Source organism: Budorcas taxicolor, chromosome 9 (assembly GCF_023091745.1).
Source record: "Budorcas taxicolor isolate Tak-1 chromosome 9, Takin1.1, whole genome shotgun sequence".
NCBI classification, from domain to species: Eukaryota; Metazoa; Chordata; class Mammalia; order Artiodactyla; family Bovidae; genus Budorcas; species Budorcas taxicolor.
Genome location: NC_068918.1, coordinates 84674628 through 84696440, shown reverse-complemented (window position 1 = coordinate 84696440; position 21813 = coordinate 84674628). Strand labels below are relative to the sequence as shown.

At 42.8% G+C, this 21813-nt stretch overlaps 1 protein-coding gene and 1 non-coding gene across 2 annotated transcripts in view; both read right to left on the bottom strand.

The window, feature by feature from the left end:
• ARID1B (AT-rich interaction domain 1B) overlaps positions 1-21813 on the bottom strand; it is a 424182-nt gene that overhangs the window by 359601 nt on the left and 42768 nt on the right. The window contains exon 2 of the mRNA XM_052645664.1: positions 15324-15518. Coding sequence (XP_052501624.1) covers positions 15324-15518 — 195 coding nt within the window. The remainder of the gene's footprint in view (positions 1-15323; positions 15519-21813) is intronic.
• On the bottom strand, positions 20260-20331 carry TRNAC-ACA (transfer RNA cysteine (anticodon ACA)). Its single transcript has one exon. It is a non-coding gene; the product is annotated as a tRNA-Cys (tRNA).

Sequence of the window (21813 nt, the reverse complement as noted above, 5' to 3'; positions counted from 1 at the left end):
TTAAGGAGCTTGATAATATTCTCTTAATTCAATAAATCAAAAAAAGAAAACTAATGAGCATGTATATGAGATAACGATATTTATATGAATCCAAAAGACCAATTTTTAAAATCCAGTAGGGACCTCTTATGGGCTTCCCAGGTGGCACAGTGGTAAAGAATCCGCCTGCCAATGCAGGAGACACAGGAGACTAGGGTTCGATCCAGGAGTCGGATCCCCTGGAGAAGGAAATAGCAACACACTCCAGTATTCTCGCCTGGACAATTTCATGGACAGAGGAGCCTGGTGGGCTGCAGTACATGGGGCTGCAAAGGGTCGGGCATGACGGAGCACACATGCAAGGACCTGTTAGAATGAGTCTGTACTCACACCTGTAGTCTAACGGTATGCCCACTTCCCCCTTCCTAGCCCCACCCAGTGAGACCCCAGTGCGCTCTCCTTGTTGCCATAGTGCCGGGGCTAAACACCAGTACCTGCACTCACTACACACTGCTCAACTTAGCTCTCTGCAGAGCGTCTCGGGAACAAAGACCTGAATATGGTCATCTATATATCCCTCAGTGCCTAGTGCAGCACAGAACACATGGTAGAAACTCAATGTGTGTATGCTGAGCTAACCTGCAAGTGTGTACACTCAACTTTTAGCATGAGCTGAGTTTTTTCAGTCATCACTTTAATTCAAATTATTTTAAAAGAAAACTTTGTGTTTACTACCATAAATAGAAAACCAGTATTACTTATCATAAACAGGAGATCACAAAACTAAGTATTATAAAGACAATATACTTTGATTACTTTCTAACTGGATCCTGATGCCTGCCCAAGGCTTTTAGACTGAGGCCTATTCTTTAGAAAATGAAGAAAGGGAAGGGGGGGCCATGAAGTTTGGGAACGGTGTTCAACACATCTCAGTTCAAAGAAAGACAAAATGGACAAGAGAATTCTTACTATACAATCCAGTGTTATTGAATGTTGTATATACATGCCACCCAAAATGATCTTGCGCAACACTAGTGGGACACAAGAGACACCCTGGGCTAGGTGCTCTTTAAGGTCATCTATCTAAAGGAAAAGCAGAATTCTCAACTAATGCTTGTATGACCTCAGGCAAGCTACCTAACCACTCCTGTCCCCCCACAGGCAAAGTAAGTAGTATTACATCCCTCGTAGATTTGATGAGAACTGTGTGATATGTGGAGGGGGTTTGGTAAGACGCTCTGGCCTCAGTAAATAGCAGATCAGGGCTAAAATCCTGCGATTCTAATGTAAAATGGTACAACTGCTGTGAAAACAGTCTGGCAGCTCCTTAAAAGAGTTTAACATATAATTACCATATGGCTTAGCAATTCTTCTCCTGGGTATATACCCAAAAGAATTGAAAAGAGGCATTCAAATAAATACTTGTATACAAATGTTGATAATAGCACTATACATAATAGCTAAAAAGTGGAAATGACCCAATGTCCATCAACAGATGAATGGATAAATAAAACGTGGTATTATCCACATCGTGGAGTAACATTCAGACAAAAAAAAAAGAATGAAGCACCTATACATGCTACCACTGGGACAATCCCTGAAAGTACGCAGACACAAAAGGAGCCATACTGTATGCTTCCATTTATATGAAATATTCAGAACAGGTAAATCCACAGAGACAGAAAGCAAGTTAGTGGCTGTCACGGGGATGAGACCGAGGAAGAGGAACTAGGAAGTGACACTTAATGGGTACAGGGGGTCTTGTGGCAATGACAAAGATGTTTTGGAACTAGAGAAAGGTGATGGTGTGAATGTACTGTCACTGAATGGTACACTTTAAAACTGTTAATTTTATGTTATGTGAACTTGACCTCAAATTAAAAAAAAATTTCTACGTGTGATAGACACGGGAGGGAACATTCAGTTTTCAACTTGATAAACCTCACAAAGGACATTCCATGAAACTAATATGCAATGTCAAAATGAAGCTGCCTTAACTATAATATCTTATTATTCAAGAACTCAAATGAACCCTAGTCTCAGTGAGGAGAACCATTCCAGTTTCACCAGTATCATAAAATGTAGCACCAGCACGGGCCCACAGTTCAAGAGCCAAGAATCTGAAGTCTGTGCTGTGCTGCTCAATAAACACCTCAATTTGAACCTGATGAATGAATGAACTCTCTCACCTCTGTTTCCTCATCTATAAACTAAGGATCCTAACAGCTACCTTGAAAGGCCATCATGAGGACTGAGTTAATGTATGTGAAGCAAGAAAACTAGTGCCTGACAGAGAACCAGCCCTAACAAATGGTGCATGCTAAGTTGCTTCAGCCGTGTCCGACTCTTTGCGACTCTATGGACTGTAGCCCACCAGGCTCCTCTGTCCATGGGATTCTCCAGGCAAGAATACTAGAGTGGGGTGCCATGCCCTCCTCCAGGCAATCTTCCCAACCCAGGGATCAAACCCACGTCTCTTACCTCACCTGCGTTGGCAGGCAGGTTCTTTACCACTAGCACCACCTGAGAAACCCAAGCTATTGTTATTAATAGCAATTTTTAAATGGAGATAAATAGAAGCATGGCCGAGAATTAACCCAAGTCAATGGACATGAGTTTGAGCAAGCTCCAAGAGACGGTGAAGGACAGGGAAGCCTGGCATGCTGCAGTCCATGGGGTCACAGAGATTTAGACACAACTGAGCAAATGAACCACAATGCAAAGGTATTTAGTATAATAACTGCACCACAATTGTTACTTGTCACCTCGTGACCATCTCCCATGATGATCACAGCAAAATGGGTGCAGGAAGATGACGATGCTAACTGGGGGAAGGGGAGACCAGTGACTCCTGACCTTTCTCTTCCTTAAAAGTGAAAACGTTCTTACCTAGTATGCATCCTCAACTAGAATAAACCGCATGGCAATGATTTTTTTTAATTCCATCTAAATCACCTTTCTTTACTCCGAGTGTACTTGCATTCTATGCGCAGCCCCGGCCTCCTGCTTCCCGGAACAAGCCACAGCACAGAGTGGGTGTACAGGCTGCAGTTCCAAATCTCTGTGGACAAGACAGCCTTTCTGAAAACTAAGCTTCTGAGAAAACTGGTCTGGCCCTTTAAAGCACGTCTACTAAGAATAGTGAGTTCAACTTTTATCAGTTCCACTTAGGGAGAACGAAAATGTCACAGTTAAGGCTTTTTTTCCATGAATAAACACTGACTTTTACACAAATTCCGTCTAAGCGAGGATGTAAAATGTTCCCCCCACCACTTCGCAACCCCCGTGTACTTCCACCACCCAGGGCAGAGTTCTGCCTCCACTGGGAAGGAATTCTCTTCCCTCCGGCGGTGCAGTAAATCCCTACCGGAAAACGTCTGTTTTCTATAAACGGCATCCTAACTATTTGGGGAGGGGGGGGGGGGGGCGGCGGGAGGTATATCCTTCAATAAGCCCTGTCAGATGAGCAGGGTTAAGGGGAAGAGCTGAGCTCGCATCACACCTGCACCAGTCTGGCTCTGAGCTACAATCTCCGCTCGCCTGCCCCTGTTGGAGCAGCATACTCAGCAACCCGATATCCAGAAGGGCGGCACCCCGCCTGCAGTTAGGGAGCAGCGGTCTACACCCCAGTCCACGGGGTGCGCACCAGCCAGAGGAGGGCAGACCCCGCACTACATACAGTGCAGTAAGCAACAGCAGGAAATCAGCCTCTGGAACCTCCTCTGAAGTCTAAAAGCAGGGTTTAAAAGGACAGCTCCAAGGCTGGCAGCAGGCTTCCGACCCGGTCAGCAAAGGACCTGGGCCCTGAGCTCAGGCGGACACGAGGGAGGCGGCGCTGAGCGCGCGCCACCCCGCCCCCCAGCCCCCCTCCACCCCGGGCCGAGTTCAGGTGGCAGCTGCGCTGCTAACCTTGCACGCACCTCTCGGCACTGGGGTCCACGGTCTTCACTGGCCGGAGGCTACTACAATTCTGCAAATTCTTCCCTCCAGGGGTTTGAAAATGATTGTGAAGTGCCATGAACTGCTCTAGACGATGGGCTGGCTGTTGTATAGTCGCTCAGTCGTGTCTGGCTCTTTGTGACCCCGTGGACTGCAGTGCACCTCTGTCCGTGGGATTTCCCAGGCAAGAATACTGGAGTGGGTTGCCATTTCCTTCTCCAGGGGAATCGTCCTGACCCAGGATCGAACCCATGTCTCTTGCATTGGCAGGCAGGGCTTTTCTTATCACTGAATCACTGGGGAAGACGACGGGCTACAGCCGGGCAAAAACCAGCCCCTGCGATCCGGAGATTCTGTCCTAACGAGAGCAGCCAAGCTTGGGTAGTGAGCACCACGGAGGAGGAGGAAGAAGAGCACGGAGGAGGAGGAGCAGCACGGAGGAGCAGCACCACGGAGGAGGAGCAGTATAGTGTGGGGAGCTCCACGGAGGTAGAGGAGCACTGAGGGGGAGCAGCGCCTGCGTGCAGTGAGCACCACCAAGGGGGAGGAGCACTCTGGAGCGGTGAGCACCACCAAGGGCACGGTGTGCACCACCGAGGGCACAGTGTGCACCACAGAGGAAGAGGAGCAGCCCGATGGGAGGACTGTGTGACTTCACTGGAATAAGTCGGAGAGGGCATCTCAAATTAACATGCCTTTGAACAGAAAGCTAGAAATAGCATGCTTTACAAAAAAGACCTGGCCAAAGGAACCACCAACACAAAGACATAGTGGAAGGACCGGGGTTTGGAGTTTTGAGGGGCGGAAGGACCAGGGTTTGGAGTTTTGAGGGGTGGCAGGTAGGAGTGCAGCCTCAGGCACCCTGAAGGAAGAGGAGAGTCACAAAGGCAAGGCCAAGTGCACCCTCTAAATGGACCATTCTGGAGTCCACTGTGATAATCCCAATGGGAGATGGGGGCTTGGCCAGGATGGTAGCCCTCGAGGTTTTGACTGGGAGAAGTAGTCAGTTCCTGGATCTATTTTAAAAGAAGGGGCAATGGGATTATTTTTAACAGATTGAAAGGCTGAGGAAGAGAGGATGACTGTGAAGTTTTGGTCTGGGCAAGCAAAGCAGAAGCACGAAGCTGCCATTTATTGAGTCAGGAAGACTGTAGGAGGAGGGGGAGCGGATATTTTTTTTACACAGGAGAACCTTTGGAACTGTCAAGTGTTCTCTACAAAGATTTCACCACCAAAAGCTCTGCCCTCAAGTTTTGAATTCAGAACTCAAACCCACAGCCTCCCTTGCAGCTAGGATGCCACCAAGGGACTTAAACTCATCCAGATGGACTGACCACAGCTGGTGTGACTTGGATGCTGCTGGCTGCCCCACTTCTGCAGCTCCAGGCGGCAGTGGTCAGAACTGAACGCCCCCCCAGATCCCTCTGCTTTATTGCTCATTCTGTAATCACTCTGTGACCCGCTGCACCCTTGAGTAAAACGTCCTCTACCTGCCATTCTCAGGCTTTTGCGCTGAGGATGCACCTGATGTTGTAAAGACGGGACCAGTTACCCCTCCTTCCTCCCTTTATTTCTGAAGCCAGCAAGGAAGAGGAATGGGGGAGAGCTCAGTCAGAGCCAACAGCGCTCAAGCAAGGGAGCTCTCTGGCAGCTCAGTGCACATGGAAGGGAATTCTCCCCTCCCCAACCACCAAAATCTGGCCACCTACCAGGAAATGAGATCTTCTCATCTCCAAGATGCTGACCAGTGGCAAGGGACATACAGGTGGGAAGCAGAGAAGGGAAGTCATGTTTCTTTTTTTTTTTTGGAAGTCATGTTTCTTCATGAAGCCCAGAATGCTGGGAAGAACCCCCAAAGATGCAAATAACCAGGTTATTGGGATATCTCAAATCTTATTGGAAATTTCAAAGCAGCAGAGTAATGACAGGAAAGGGAAGTTCCCCTTCTGGCTGACTGTTTTATAAAAGTATTCCAAAGCCCACAGATCAACAGTTGTCTGACCCTTACCTCTCCTTCAGTTCTCTCTGGCAGAAATGATGGTGATGAAATAGAGGAGAAAGGAACTTTTTGCTTTTAGTGCTGGGAACTCTCTCTGCTTGGCTGTCTCTTCTGTGGTACATCTCAAATTGATGTTCCCTTCCCAGCAGACATCTCCCCAGCCCTCCTTGGGACTAGCTCCTACAACCACCCAGGCAGAACTAGACTTTTTTTTCAGTCTCAGGGCCATTAAGTAAACCTTAATTACCCCAGCAACGATAGATTTTTTTGCATTTTAATTCCTTTTTTTTTTTTTTTGCTATTGCTACTCATCTTACTTTGAGGTTCTGAACATTTGATGTTTCTTAGAACAAAGGCAGTGCCTTTGACTAACCGTGAAGAGCCAATTCTACTGATGTGTTTGGTAGTTGTTTTTTTAAGTATTCTTTTAATGATTTAATACCAATAAAGGGAGACAAATTTGGCTAAATCTTTGGAGCAATCTGTTTTCTAGATTTTTTTTTTTCCTACAAAAAAAGTATCTGGGAAATGGGAAGCTGGGTAATGCCTGCTACTGTAGACTGTTATGGAGTTTGAGTTTGGGGCTTTATTAGTAGGCAAAGGATGTTCATGTTACATGTACACACTAACCACACTCAAACCCCGGCTCCAGAGTGTCCAGGAACTTTCTAACACCTGGCTCATGCAGAGAGTTCCTCTTGAGGTCAGAGAAACCCGCGCTAGTGAGGCGTCCACGGCCTTGCTGAGAGAAACAAGACTCCTGCAGCCTCCTGCTCTTTCTCTGAGTTCCCTCCTCCGTCCACGCCCCCACCAATCCTTCTTCTCTTCTCTCTTTCTACTAACGTCTTTTTCTAGTTCCATTCACAACTACAGTTTTAACTTTTACAGATGTTTCAAAACTCTAAGGGCAAATGGCCTTAATAAATGTGCTGCATATAAAAATAATCACACTGCCATAAACAACTCTTTTACCAGGAAGAATTTCACTTTCTTCCCGGAGCATAAAAGACTTCTTTTACCCTTACGAAAAAAACCTGCTTTAAAAAAACCAAAGCCATCCAACTCTTCTTCGTGGAGGTTAAAGAGGAGTTAAAGGAATGGCAGAGAACAAACCTTTTAATACTGATTATTTCTATTTAGAATTCACTGCTACAGCTTATCCCAATGTTGTACAGTATATACTATTTTCAGAACTACTTAGAAAGTTATAATGTGTAAAATGTGTAAGTAATTACTGGCTCTCTTTGCTTCTTTTTGTGGTTCCAAGTAAAGCAAGTATCTCAATCTTAAGATTTTCTACTTATTAAAAAAAATTACATATCTAACACACATCAGATATTCAGAAGAAAGACATTCACTGAGAAAATCTTCATTATAAAAAGTTAGAAAATAATTTATTGTACTGATGACAACAATTTGTTAATCTTTGAAGAAAATAAAGCTTTCTTTAGAAAGAATTTTAAAGAATTTGCTTTAGTAGTTGTATTAATACAACCTGTCAAGCATCAACCCATAAATTTCAGAAGACTATTTGAAATGAAAAGACTCCAAAATCCAAAACTAAAACAAAACGACATTAACTTATGATTATTTTAAAAGGAAAACCCAAGCTGGGAGATCTTATAGTCAGAACCACTTAGCGGATGAGCAGAGTGAGATACAGATTTTTCCAATATTGCACACAGATGGAGCATTTAATCGACAAGGACTCAACTGTCCCAACTCCTGGTTCTTTAACCCCTTCAGCAGTGGTGAGTCTCTGACTCACTGGAAGAGGACTAGAGAAGGAGTGCCCATCGAATACAGGTGCACATCAGGAAGCTGCTTTGGGGTTTCTGTCTGACACCCGGTTGTTCACCTCAGCTGCACAGGGGAGTCACCTGTGGAGCTCAGAAAACCAGGAAAGCAGGAAGTGCTTATATTCAGATGCGATTGATATGGGCATACATCCTGAGAGGTTTTAAATGGAGGGTGGGCAGGTTGGGTGTGTGTGAGTATGTGCAAACGTGCACTCACTCAGTCGTGTATAATTCTTGCATTGTAGGACAGTGGTTGAGAACCAATGGCCTAAGCTATGCCGCATACTTTAACTTTCAATTTATCTTCTGCTGTTTCTGTTGCTGCTGTTTGTTTTTCAGGGAGCAGTGGAGGAATGTGGTTGGCTGATTTTACTGCTATCAACTGTTAGTGCTAACTGAACTAACAGTTTAAATTTTCACATAAATATCATACTTGTTTCTTTGATGAAAGCAAATAAACCAAAATTATACAGAATATATTCAAGTAATTATAACGCTACCGAAAACATATACTTGAGATTTACAACTAAAACTAGAAGTATAATAGAGAAGCTTAGCAGATATTTTAGGTTTAAAGTCTATATCTGGAAACAATAGATTCATATGTAAATGACAAAATGGTATAAGCTACCAGCAGAGAATAGGCACTATACACCTATAGAACCTTTAGCATCTCTAGAACAATGTAAACGTCTGCTTAAAATACACACACACACACATACACACACACACATTTATCAGTATAAACTTCCTAATATAAAAGTAGCTTTCCAAACTACAAGAGAAATCATTTCATATTTTCTCATTAAACTTTCAAGCATAAAACCATGTCTTTCCTCATTTTTAAGGAAAAAAGCTAAAGATTTAAAACTTTATATTTAACCAAAGCATGCTGCAGTTCATGGGGGTGTGAAGAATCAGACACGACTTAGAGAATAAACAACAAAATATGATCTCTTTTACACACCTCTGTTAAAAATGTCACACTGAATGCTTTAGAAGATGTTGAAATTTAACTACAATGTAAGAAGTAACTAAAACCATATAGTCCAGAAATTTAAATTTTAAAGCACAAATAAAAATTACCATACCTACAGATCTTCTCAAAAATATTTTCTTGGTATAAAACTCCATCTACAGGGAACTTTGGCATCAAAGACAGTAGCATCTGCTATCTCCTTGGAAGCAGAAATGTGAGGTGTAAATGTATTTGCTAGTAAACTTTAAATACCTTCATATTCACTGATGAAGAACAAGTGAGGAAATAAAGACAAAATGTGGCCAACAAAAGGCCATTATTTATATAAATCTGCAATCCACTGAAAGAGTTCCAAACATTTCAGGTGTACAAGCAAAACAGCTTGGCTCCGAGTCTCTTAGTACAAAACATGCATATATAAAAATGCTGTGGGTAAGAGAGCAAAAGAAATCTCAAAGCATCACTATTTCACTAGTTTCAAAGTTTACCTTCTTTTATTGATGTGTGTTTATATGTGTATATATCTACACACATAAAATGCATGTTTAATATATGTAATTCTATTTTCTTTATACTTCCTAAAAATGATTTAGCTTCCCATGTCCATTTTTCCTTTGGTTTTCTGTATAAATTTTATCATGTGCTTGTCTATATTTTAAAAACATCTTGTGGGATTTTTATAGAAATTATATTAATCTGTGGATCACTTGGGGATTCTCTGATGGCTCAGCAGTAAAGAATCCACCTGCCAATGCAGGAGACACAGGTTCTATCTCTGGGTAGAGAAGCTCCCCTGGAGAAGGAAATGGCAACACACTCCAGTATTCTTGCTTGGGAGATCTCATGGACAGAGGAGCCTGGCGGACTACAGTCCATGGGGTCTCAAAGAGTCAGACAGGACTCAGCGGCTAAACTACAGTATAATTTGTCCAGGTAGGTGTCTCTGAGTGAATATGAACTATCAAAAAAAATTAAGACTCTGAATGTAAAACAGACACTAGGCACCCATTCCTCTCCATTATGCTAAGCCTTCATCTACTTCACTGTCAAGCCTTCCTTTCTCATCCTATCACACCCTATTATGCTCCTTATATAGGAGGTCTATGCTCTTTAGACGGAGAAGGCAATGGCAATCCACTCCAGCACTCTTGCCTGGAAAATCCCATGGACGGAGGAGCCTGGTGGGCCGCAGTCCATGGGGTCACTAAGAGTTGGGCACGACTGAGCGACTTCACTTTCACTTTTCACTTTCATGCATGGGAGAAGGAAATGGCAACCCACTCCAGTGTTCCTGCCTGGAGAATCCCAGGGACGGGGGAGTCTGGTGTGCTGCCGTCTATGGGGTCGCACAGAGTCGGACACGACTGAAGCGACTTAGCAGCAGCAGCAGCATGCTCTTTAGAGAGAAAAGCAAAATGAAGCCCTGACTAGAGTCCATAGGGTTGGAAAGAGTCGGACACGACTGAAGTGAATGAGCACACTGAATTCATGCTTAGGATTCAGAGACTAACTATAAATGAACATTTCATGTCAAAAAACTGGAATTTTTAAGAATTTTACCAGTCCTCATCACTCCAGTCTTCCTAACTTTTCAGAAACATTGTTTAAACTATATCAAACCGTATTTTTTAAAAATATAGTTAAAAGTATGTTTTGATTTTAACTATATTTTAAAAAGCAATTTTTTTCCCAGAATAGACTAATACAAAGTAACACAGGTGGGAATCCTAGAACTCACTTGGCTCCTTAATAACCCCAAAGAAAACATTTATTTTAGCCAAACAATTGTAATGTTTGTCTCCTTTTAGAAACATCTGCTGCCAAAATAAACATTTGCACTGGAAGAAGTGTTTTGGCTGTTAGGATGGTACCAAATAAAATGCTTATGTTCTGAAACAAATACTTTACTCCAAAAACACATAGCAAAATACATATCCAGAGGGTGCAGAAGATAAAGACACAAATTAAAACATCTGTTCATTTTTAAAGTCTTTTTCAAAACAACCTCAGTTTTAAATTCAGTTGTTATTTAGATTGAAAGTGCTAAGTGCAAATGGGTCACCTTAACAAAAATAACAAATTCTATTTAATTCTGCCATGGTCCATATTCTTGCTGTTGTAAAGGTCTTTACAATACACACGTATTTTTAAAAACTAAAAAGTCATGTTTTCCCATTACAAAACCACTCATGAACTTAAAATCCCCACTCTGCCCTCTTTCTCTTTCCCTGTTTTATAATTCCAGGGTTGGTTTTATAATTCCAACAGGTATCAGGTTATATAAACATCTGCGACAAGACAGAGAGTTAAAGTATCAATTCAATTAACCCTTGATAACTTGGGGAAAATCTCAGACAACATCATTGAAATCTGCTTGACACAAATAAATATAACTTTGCTTCTGTAACCTATTTCTTCTTGGTGCTATTTCTATGAAAAATCTTTTTTAGAGCAAGTCAGCATAGGCCTATGTATACATTTACAATCACAAAGGACAAGAAAAATGAAATAAAACATTTGCTTACCCACATCCCTGATCCCGCAAAGGACACATTGGTGTCTAAGTTTAAAAAAAACAGAAGCAGATTCTAGCAGCCTTACAGATTATATATCCTCTATGTGGCTCTGTATTAGATGAAATCAACCAGTGTACTTCTGTTAACCATCCCCAGGTTTGAATTCCAGGAGCCTAGAGGCAGAACATTCTTCACAGAGGCAGAGAAAATTCATTTCCCCTCTCAGCTCAATAAAAACCCAAGTAGACTAGTTTCCAGGGCACGGTGCAAAACTAATCTGTTTAGCTATGTATTTGCCTGATGATGTGAAAGAATCAGCAAGTGAAAGACCACAAGTCTAGTTCCAGTTAATAAATACCAAAATGATGTACTATTATCACGTCATGCTTCAAAGACCCAGTCATGAGTATATTTCAAAAATAAAATTATCACCATACAAATCAAGAATCACTAGGTTACTAAAATCCAACAGTCAGTGACCAGTTCCCCCTGACTCTCAGAGATAAAAAATAAGCAGTGATACTCAGCATGTTAAATTTCATATACGCACTGTGATTCTTTCGAACACATACTCATTTAAAATTCCTATCACAGGAAGAGAATGCCAGCCAGGAATCAAAACTGTGACCCCTGAGCCAAAGACAACTTACCACTCAGTTGGTAAGTGGGCAACTCAATTTACAAACTTGAATTCCTGCATTTTAATCCTTTGCAGAAATATATGAGCAATATTAAATGAACTGGATTCAGCTCATTAGAGGTTCACAAACCAAGCACAGAAAGCTTTGGAGGTCGTCCAAAGTAAAGCCATGCCTAAGTGGTGATGTCCACTCAATAAAAACTCAATGTCATCATTATCTTCCAACTTTTTCCCAGAAGAACACCAGCAGTCATGACCACAACAATCCTTGGCCAATTGCCTTAGCCTAAGAGAAGACGGATAGGACCAGCAGCCAATCACTGTGCCAGGACCTTGTTTGCAGACCAAATTTATAATTACCCAAAATTCACAAATAAAGCAACTCACTGACTATTCCTCGCCAAACACAGACTAAAGCTAACAAAATAAATGTGCTCTAATAACCTTCACCAAAACCTACACCATTTTTTTTTCCTTTCCAAAGCTATTGATTAGCCTACACCTGCCTGATCACATGAACTCGGTAGTATGCCCTATCACTCCCCTTTAAAATGTTACACACACTCAAAACTGCATTAGCAGTGCTTTTTAGCCTTTTAGATTTCAAAAGAAGATATGTCATTTCAAGGCTATATTATAACTAAATGAAAAAGTAAAAGAGCAATACAGATTATTTAGAACTTTCAATTATGATTAAACTCCCAAATATGGAAGTTTGATAGCCAGGGCATTCAGTTTCTTACCAGATACCCTATTTTCCTTTCATTATCAGAAAGAGTTGTGCTTAAATAGAATTAGGCTCTTTTTTTTTTTTTTTTTTTTTTTGGTTAGCAGTAAAATATCTAATCTAAAATCTTAATTAAAAATTTGCTAAAACATTGGTGAGTAATCTTCAGCAATTTGTCCCTTCAAATAAATCCAAGAGTTACTGGATTTCAAAAGCATATAAGAACCATGGGGATTAAATAAAACAAAAAAGCAAACTGTGGTCATTCTATATGACTGTGTACGTCCTCCACTTTTAGCCTTATGTATGTGGGAAGAAAACAATGAAAAAAAATATTCCCAGGTAATCATTCTTCACACTTGTGAAGAATGTTAAGACTCCCACCCTGGGACGGCAAAATAAGCCAACGTCTTAAACTTCTAACAAGACTTTAACTCATTCAAGAAAGAGAAAGACAGATACCATATATTAATACATATACATGGAATCTAGAAAGATGGTACCAACGAGCCTGCATGCAGGGCAGCAAAGGAGACACAGACAGCAAGAACAGACTTTTGGACTGAGTGGGAGAAGAAGGTGGGATGACTTGAGAGCGTAGCACTGAGACATATCCATCACCATACGTAGAAGAACCAGTGCGAGTCTGACATATGACACAATGCACCCAAAGCTGGTGCTCTGTGACAACCTGGAGGGATGTGGGGTAGGGAGGGGGGTTCAGGATGGAGGGGACACGTGTATACCTGTGGCGGATTCATGTTGATATACGGCAAAAAACCATTGTAATACTGTAATTATCCTCCAATTAAAATAAATTAATTAATCTAAAAAAAAAAGACTTTAACTCATTCAGAGGAAAAGGTTCATCCAGTAGCTTGCCATGAAGAGCTCCTTTTGAAATGATTCTCCAAATTTCCCTTCGGGGAAACATGGCAGAAAGGAAGGTGCATGGAGAGGGAGCGGCGGCCTCCACTCCCCTGCTGCCCCACTGCCCCCGCTCGCTCCCTGTGGCCAGAGTCCCACACAGAACTGTCAGCCCCGAACCAGCTGGTGATAAGGACCTGAGCACCTGCCTGCCTGGGCCTTCTTCCCCTCATCTATGGGGAAATTAGCTTTAAAACTTAAAAAAATAAAAGGGAGAGAGGGGGGGAAAAATTACAGCTCTCATCTGACTTTTCAATCATTTACAAATTATCTCCTCATAATTAGCAGTCTCAACTGAAGAGTTTTACTCTAGGCGGCAAAATATTACTAGAAGAAAGGAGTAATGTTCAAAAAAAAATATTATAAGTACAATTAAGTATGCGACTGCTAGAATTCTGAGTGGCCAATCTCTGGTGGCTCAGATGGTAAAGAATCTGCCTGCAGTGCAGGAGACCCGGGTTCAATCCCTGGTTCAGGACGATCCCCTGGAGAAGGGAATGGCTACCCACTCCAGCGTTCTTGCCTGGAGAACTCCATGGACAGAGGAGCCTGGTGGGCTACAGTCCATGGGGTTGCAAAGAGTTGGACACGACTGAGTGACTCACATACCATATTTAATAAACAAGGGGTCAGAACTTCTAACAAGAACGAAGACCACTTAAAGAACCAACAGCTGGTATTCAAAGGCTGAACTGCTTCTATCTTCCCCTACAACCGCCTTAAAATAAAAATGTCACTGAAGGACAAACGAAGATAAAGAGGAAAGACAATTTTCAGTCTCTGAAACTTATCCGTGAACCTTTAGACACAGCTATGGAGCGTATAAAGTATGATACAGCGCATACATCCACTGTAGAGAACCAAAGTTCTATGTTTTTTCCACAGTGATTTTTGGTCAAACGTAGAGAAAAACTTCCTGAGAGAAAGCAACTGTGAGACTCTGGAGCAGGCTGCTGGTAGCCCTCTGGGATAACCTATCTGGGAACAGGAAAACACCGAGGTGGGCATCAGACTGGTATCCTATTGGATGAAAGGCCTGGTGTGGTAATTTACAAGTCAGCCTTTCTGGTGTTTCTAGCAACTAAACCTGCAACAAGTCTGCATCTCCTCAGGCCAACATTACAAGAATACACTCTCCAGGGTGCAAGAGACTGAGGGCTTACTACTGCCAGAAGGTAGATGGTCATTTAAGGTAACTCCAACTATATGATTCTGGAGAAAAAGGAGAATTTTTTTTTAAGAGCAGAAAGTCTTTTTTGCTTGTTTTATGTAAAAACACAAAACTCATCAAACCTAAGAGAAGTGATACACATGAAATTCTCTTACAAGAAACACAGAAAGCTGTTTCAAAAGACACAGAAGAAATAAAAGCAAAATAACTTCTGGGCAGACTAAAGAAAACTTAAGCTGCTGCCGTCTTTATGAGAAAAACCTTTAAATAACTTAAAACTTCACCTTAAGAAGTTTATTCACAGCTCAAAATCTGACACTGTCTGCCATCAGAAATATTAGAAAGCCAAGTTCACTTTGGGGCTCCGATCTATATAATTTGCTGCACAACGGTGACACGGTCAGTCTTTCAAATAGAACAGGAACTGTGTCCACTTTGTTCTAGGAAGCTCACTTTTCCTGCTTTTAAAAGAGATGGGAACCAGTTGTACCTGTGATCATTTCAAGAAACTATGAAAATTTTTAAAAAGCAGAAAATCCATGAAATGCTTCCCAACTGTCTCAAAACTAACCTTCAGTAGACAGGAAAAGACAAAGACGACACTAGGAGCAAACGTGGGAGGAAGTGGAGCGAAAACTAGCACAAACCTGCTGCTGGGGGTACTGCATGCCTCCCATGGCCCCCGGGGGCCGACCTTGAATGCCGATGGGATACCGCTGCGGGCCTGGGGGGCCATAGGAACCTCCAGGGTAAGGGCTGCTCTGCTGTGGCTGAGAATGAGGGTTACTGCCCATGCCATACAGCTGGGGTCTCTTCATCACCATGGGATCCATTGGGCTGCCCTGTGAAGAAGTAAAAGAAGACGTAGGCTTATTACTTCATTATTGCAGAGACAGAAATGTCTATTATGCTATCATAGATATTAAAAATGCAACTCTCCTTACTTGTGAAATACGAAAAACAACGACCTGACAAAACCCAGAAAAACATTTAAGGAAAAAAAAACTATGTGGATACAAAACATTTTTTAACTTTTAGCAAGGCTTTAATAATTAAAAGGGATCTGGAACAAACAATATATTGAAAGATTTTGCATTCATCTAAAATTCTACCATGCACACAGGAAACGGGCATGATAGTTAACGTCACCCAGCTCTTTCAGCTTCCTAGTAACAAAAGCAAAGTATAGTGAGTGGTTAGGAACCCTTCCTGACTTCAAAGTATTCTTAGAACAATTACCTTATTTTAGACCTGAGTCTGCAAGTCCTGATCAAACATTAATGTGTCTGAGTGCTCATTAGAAAGTGAAAGGATAGATTTCAGATAACACAGAATGTCTGGGGCACAACTTTTCAAAGATCACTAGTGACATGAATAAGCACCCAGACTGTGAGTCACAAGCCACCTTCTCAATGCAAGTCAGGCTCTTACCAAACATAACCAGTTCAAAACTGGACTTTTGAGTTTTATTTTTGGCTTGGTGAGTCAGCTCATGGGCTTCAGAGCAAAGGCCATTCAGAAGGGCCAAACTGGAGCCTCAGCCCAGGCGGCGGCGGGGGAAGTCCCTCATCACAGTGCTACAAAGACCCACAGATATTTCCATCCTTCCAGAACCACATGCTGATGCCAACTGTGAGCCAGATTCTGAGGCCCAACTGTGGGCCACACGGAGGACACGGGGTCTCTCAGGAAGGTTCAAAGATTAGCAGGGTTGACAGAAGAAGCCACAATCAAGGTGGGGAGGGCCAGGACACAGAGTACCCCCAAGCAGGAGAAACATCAGGCATCGAGCACAGGCTCCATGAAATGATGAACTGCCTGGCACGTGCAAGGAAACAGAAGCAGCTTAGACCCCAGCGAAGCAAAGCAGCAGCTGGAGCGGGCCGAGGCCAGTAGGTAGGTGAGCCTCACTCGACACTTGAAAGGCTTCCAGTTGCATCTTGGGGGGAACCACTGAGTGCTTTTAACAGCGAGTTACAGTCACATCCGCCTTTCAGAAGGATAGCGCCCCCAGCAGCAGCCTGGAGCTAGGCTGGACTGCCCCAGCAGGCCGCTGAGCCGAGGTCCTGGGTCGTTAGCGGTGGTGGGAGAAAGCACGCTCAGATTCAAGGAACAGGATGGAATCGCAACTCGACCTGGGAGTGATAGAAGACAGGCGGCAAGGGTGGCTTAACAGGTAAGACACCGGTTGAGCCAGCAGCACGCTGGAGTAGAAGCAGATCCACCCTCCCTGCGGGGTGGGGACCTTCACTCTTCCGCATGTTAAAACTGCAGTTCCAATAGGAAGTCCAGGTGACAATATCAGAAGTGCCACGATGCGTTCCAGCCTGGGGAGTCAGGTCTGCCTTCGAGTCATAAGTAGGGAAGTGGGAGACCAAGGACAGGCGCTCCTGGAGGGCAGTGATTTCCGTTCTGCTCACTCACACTGGACCTGCAGGACACAAGTCACACCTGGCACACAGCACACCCTCAATAACCCTGGATGTCTTCAGCAATACGAAGCAGAAAAACCCAAGGAGCTACCCCGAGAGAATATGTACAAAGAGCGCAACAGGTAGAAGACAAAATTCGAGGGACTGACATCCCTTAAGGAAGAAGAGAAAAAGAGGCCCCAGCAAGGCCAGAGGAATGGTCAGAAAAGGAGTTGGAGAGAGTGGTGCTTCGGAGAAGGGAGCAGGTGGAGACACACGCCGACTGCAGCCCAGGTGGCCAACAGGTGAGTGCTAACGCGTGGGCTGCACCTGACGCTCCACTGATGATGGGGCGGTTCACTGCTGCCCTGGGCAAGGGCAGGCTCATGGCAGAGACGAGGCCAGTACCAAAAGACCAGGAGCTGAGCGCAAACAGCAGGTGAGGGGGAGCCAGGAGTGCAGACCCTACACCCCAAGCATGCAAGGCTACACGAACCACCAGGACTCCTTCCCCCCACGCTCCTGCCCCACACACACGGCTGCCCATGATCTCTGCCATCCCGCCTTTTTAGCGGTAGGTGCTCTGGTACTCACTGCAATGCCTTGAGTAATCCACTCATTACACACTGACTAAGGGTCTACCGTGTGCATGGTGCAAGGCACTGGAGGCAGAGTGGACATGAGTTGGCGGCTGTCCGAGAGAGGTGACCAGGTCACCGAAGGAGGACACTCTGGACAAAGATTACAGTGCAACCCAGCGGACATCCTAAAGGCATTGTGAGGGGGAGCATGCAGGTAGGTCTCAGTTTTAACAAAGCCTTCCTATAGAAACAGCTGACTCTGTCCTGAGGGCTTCATAGAAATTTGCCAGGAACTGATCTCACCAGAATGAAAATATGTGTAGGCCAAATGATTTTGCTCGAAACTCACAATTTCATGGAATTTTAACTGTGTTACTTTCACCAGTCAAGAAAAATGTTTACTTAGAATGACAGAAATTGCTCAAACAATATACTGATGTCACAAATGGTGCTGACGTCACAATTCCACACATATATACATATGATGACCTCGTGTAATGAAACTAAAATTGAAAAGTAAGAATTAAGTTTTCTCAGAATGCTTCAAGTTAGAATTTATGCCTAAGAACAACAAAATGTAAAGATTTTCCACACTCACTGTCAAAAGGTAAAATAAAACTTTCTGTGGAAGTGTGAAAATCGAGGCTGAGCTGGTGATGCTAGAATCTGCAGAGTGAATGCACAGCCCACAGAGAGGCTGAGTAAATCAGATTTCAGGCTAAATTTCCAATATGGGGCCCAAGACAGCCCTATCTTCACATTCAATCTGAATTAGACAGGGCATAGGAAAGGTCTGCTCACTTGACTTTAAACAGTGCATGACCCAAACAGGCTTAATTAAAGCAGAAATTTTAAATGGGAAAATGATTGGAATGTCTATATTTTAATGCTATAGATAACAGTGCAGCAAATTCATCTTATCAGCGACTGAAATTGTTTTGTAATATCTTTCTCATCAGTGCCATTAACTCTCACAGCCCTACTTAAAATTCAGTTAATTTGCACCCATGTCAAAATGTTAGCTTAACCCTGAGATTTCTGAAAATCAAAAGCATGAAATACACAGATTATCTCTACCTCTCAAAATGCATCAGATGCCTTTCAGTGAGACTTCAGATATGAAAACAGATACTTACACAGTGCAAATTATTTAATTTTAACCTTCTCTCCTTATGGCCTATTATTAAATATTCATCCACAATTTAAATTCATCCTGCTGTGTACTTTCGCTATTTTTAACACTAAATATGTACCACTGCAGGATCTTAACCTCTGCTTTGTACTACTTACTTACTCTCTCCTTAAAGAAACTAAAACCCAAATCAAATCGAAGGCTTTTCCAAAACAACAACTCACTGCTCGTAGTCACATCTAATGCAAAACCATTGTATTCTCATTATCTATACTTCTATTGAAAGAAGTATTTCAAAGTATCACCATTTTCAATTCTCACATATAATTTATGTTATACTAGAGACACCCACTGGAGAAGGCAATAGCACCCCACTCCAGTGCTCTTGCCTGGAAAATCCCATGGACAGAGGAGCCTGGTAGGCTGCAGTCCATGGGGTTGCTAAGAGTCGGGCAACTTCACTTTCATTTTTCACTTTCATGCATTGGAGAAGGAAATGGCAACCTACTCCAGTGTTCTTGCCTAGAGAATCCCAGCAACAGAGGAGCCTAGTGGGCTGCCGTCTATGGAGCCACAGAGAGTCGGACATGACTGAAGCGACCTAGCAGCAGCAGAGACACCCACATAAAGAACAGTCCTCAACTATTTCTCTAAATATGTTATTCCAAGCACATTTTTCTGTTCTAGGTACCATTTCACAATTGCTGCAGTGTGGACTTCAATTCTGTGAAGTAAGTGCTTTTAAAGTCACAGTGTATACAGCCCATGTTCAAAGAGGTCTTAAAATAACTAGTTTAGTTACTCAGCTTCTGATGAATTTTATTACCTGACTAGACTTTCTTGTAAATTCTTCTTATTCAAATAAGTTTTCAGATATGTATGTATTTAGATATGTAGCTATGTATCTATGAGTTATACATCTCTCTCTCTCTCTCTCTCTCACACACACACACACACACACACCCTTTCCTAGATCGTCTGGGAAGCTGCCACTGTTGCCTACTTCCTCCAAAGCCTCAGAAAGTTCCCTATCCCCAGAAATACTAAATGAGGAGTAAAATATGTATCTTTTAAATATATATTTAAATATCGATTTTGGACATATTAGGTAGCATAGTTAGGTTGTACTATAGGTTAAATAGGTTTTCAGAGGCTGGTCTGGAAATCGAACTATCCTTTAAAGATTATCCAAGAACAAGTCCCTATATATATTTTAGTAGCCTTTAGAGAAGTTTGATGTTTTTATACTTAGATACTCCCTCATTATCACTCTTTCAGAGTATGCCTACCCACCCAAGTATTTACAATAAAGATATCTATGTTAACAGTGAAAGTGAAGCCGCTCAGTCGTGTCCAACTCTTTGCGACCCCATGGACTGTAGCCTAACAGGCTCCTCCATCCATGGGATGTCGAAGCAAAAATCCTGGAGTGGGTTGCCATTTCCTTCTCCAGGGGATCTTCCCGAACCAGGGATTGAACCTGGGTCTCCTGCATTGTAGGCAGACGCTTTACCATCTGAGCCACCAGAGAACAGTGTTCACTCCTAAATACCAAGTTAAGGGGATAGCTTATTAGTAGTTTCTTTATGAATATAACATTTCACAATTTTTTCAGCCAAATTCCTTAAACTACAAATTAAAGAAAGACACTAAAAAACCCACAGAAAGAAAACTGTATCTTCATCTATAATCACATCTATATAGCAGGATTAAACAAGAGCTCAACGAAAGAAAAACTGTCCCCCTTTAGAATCATTATTTGGAAAAAAGTTCTTACCATCAACTAAAGAAAAATTTTGAATAGTCCATTACATATGAAATGGCAAAAATAATAAAACCCAACGCTGAGTAAATGATTATTTGAACTAGTATGTATAAAGCAGTGGTAAACTCTTTCTGAAGGGTAATGCGACAGGAAGCTTGAAAGCAAAGCTTTAAAAATATATCTTGTTCCAACCATGACACTCTCAAATAGAGAAGTGGTGCTATTTATCTGCATTTGTCTGCAGCTACATGACTTTCAATATCGAAGGGGGAAAGCATGGGCTGTAGGCACAGAGAGGGCCCACACCCTGACCCACCACTTGCTACCACCGTGTAACTCTAAATCTGGTGTTCATTTCTTAAGTTTTATCACTCACCAAATGCAAGAAAGAATACCTGTCTCATGATTATAATGAAAATGGAATTGGGACTAAAAGGCTCTAAAGGAACGGGCCATAATATATTGGCATAGTGGAATGGACAGGAATGTGGAAAAGTACATATAAAACAATGTCAACTGTTTCAGAGTGATGCGTATGAATTACAGCTGTGTGAAAACTCAGCTGATAACGATCAGGGCCGGCCAGCAAGGACTGTAAGTAGAGGCTGTCACATCATGAAGCAATCTATGTTGACTTTTCTGTGATGATGTCTAAATATAACTATAAAATGCCTCTGTTTTTTCCCAGGCATCCTGCAAACTACCGTGGCCTGCTGTGGGGGTGGGGTGGGGGTGGAAGGGACACAGCTGTCCCACACTGGGCCTCCTCCATCCCCGCACCCACACGCTAACTTTCAGCACAAAGCAGCAGGAGGATGCTCCCACTCTCTCCTTCGCCTGTCTAACCCCAGGTTCACACAAGCCCGGGTTCAAGGACCAGAGAGCTGCCCCGGCACCACGCCCAGGAACACTATCTTTGGGACCTGCTGGAATCTTTCCTATGCAGGTTGTAACCGACTTCTGGGCTGCCTTATATTGATATTTAACTCATGTGCCGTGTGTTTTTTTTTCCCATTTTTCCTATGTTAGTTAACTCCCAAGGAGACTAAAACGGCCATGTCCATGCTTTGCTCCTTTTGTGTCTCACTCAGCATACAGCATGCGTGCTTAGCCGTGTCCGACTCTACAACCCTGTTGACTGTAGCCCACCAAGGCTCCTCTGTCCATGGAGTTCTCCAGGAAAGCATACTGGAGTGGGTAGCCATTCCCTTCTTCAGGGGATCTTCCCTGGGTTTGATGTTCTTCAGG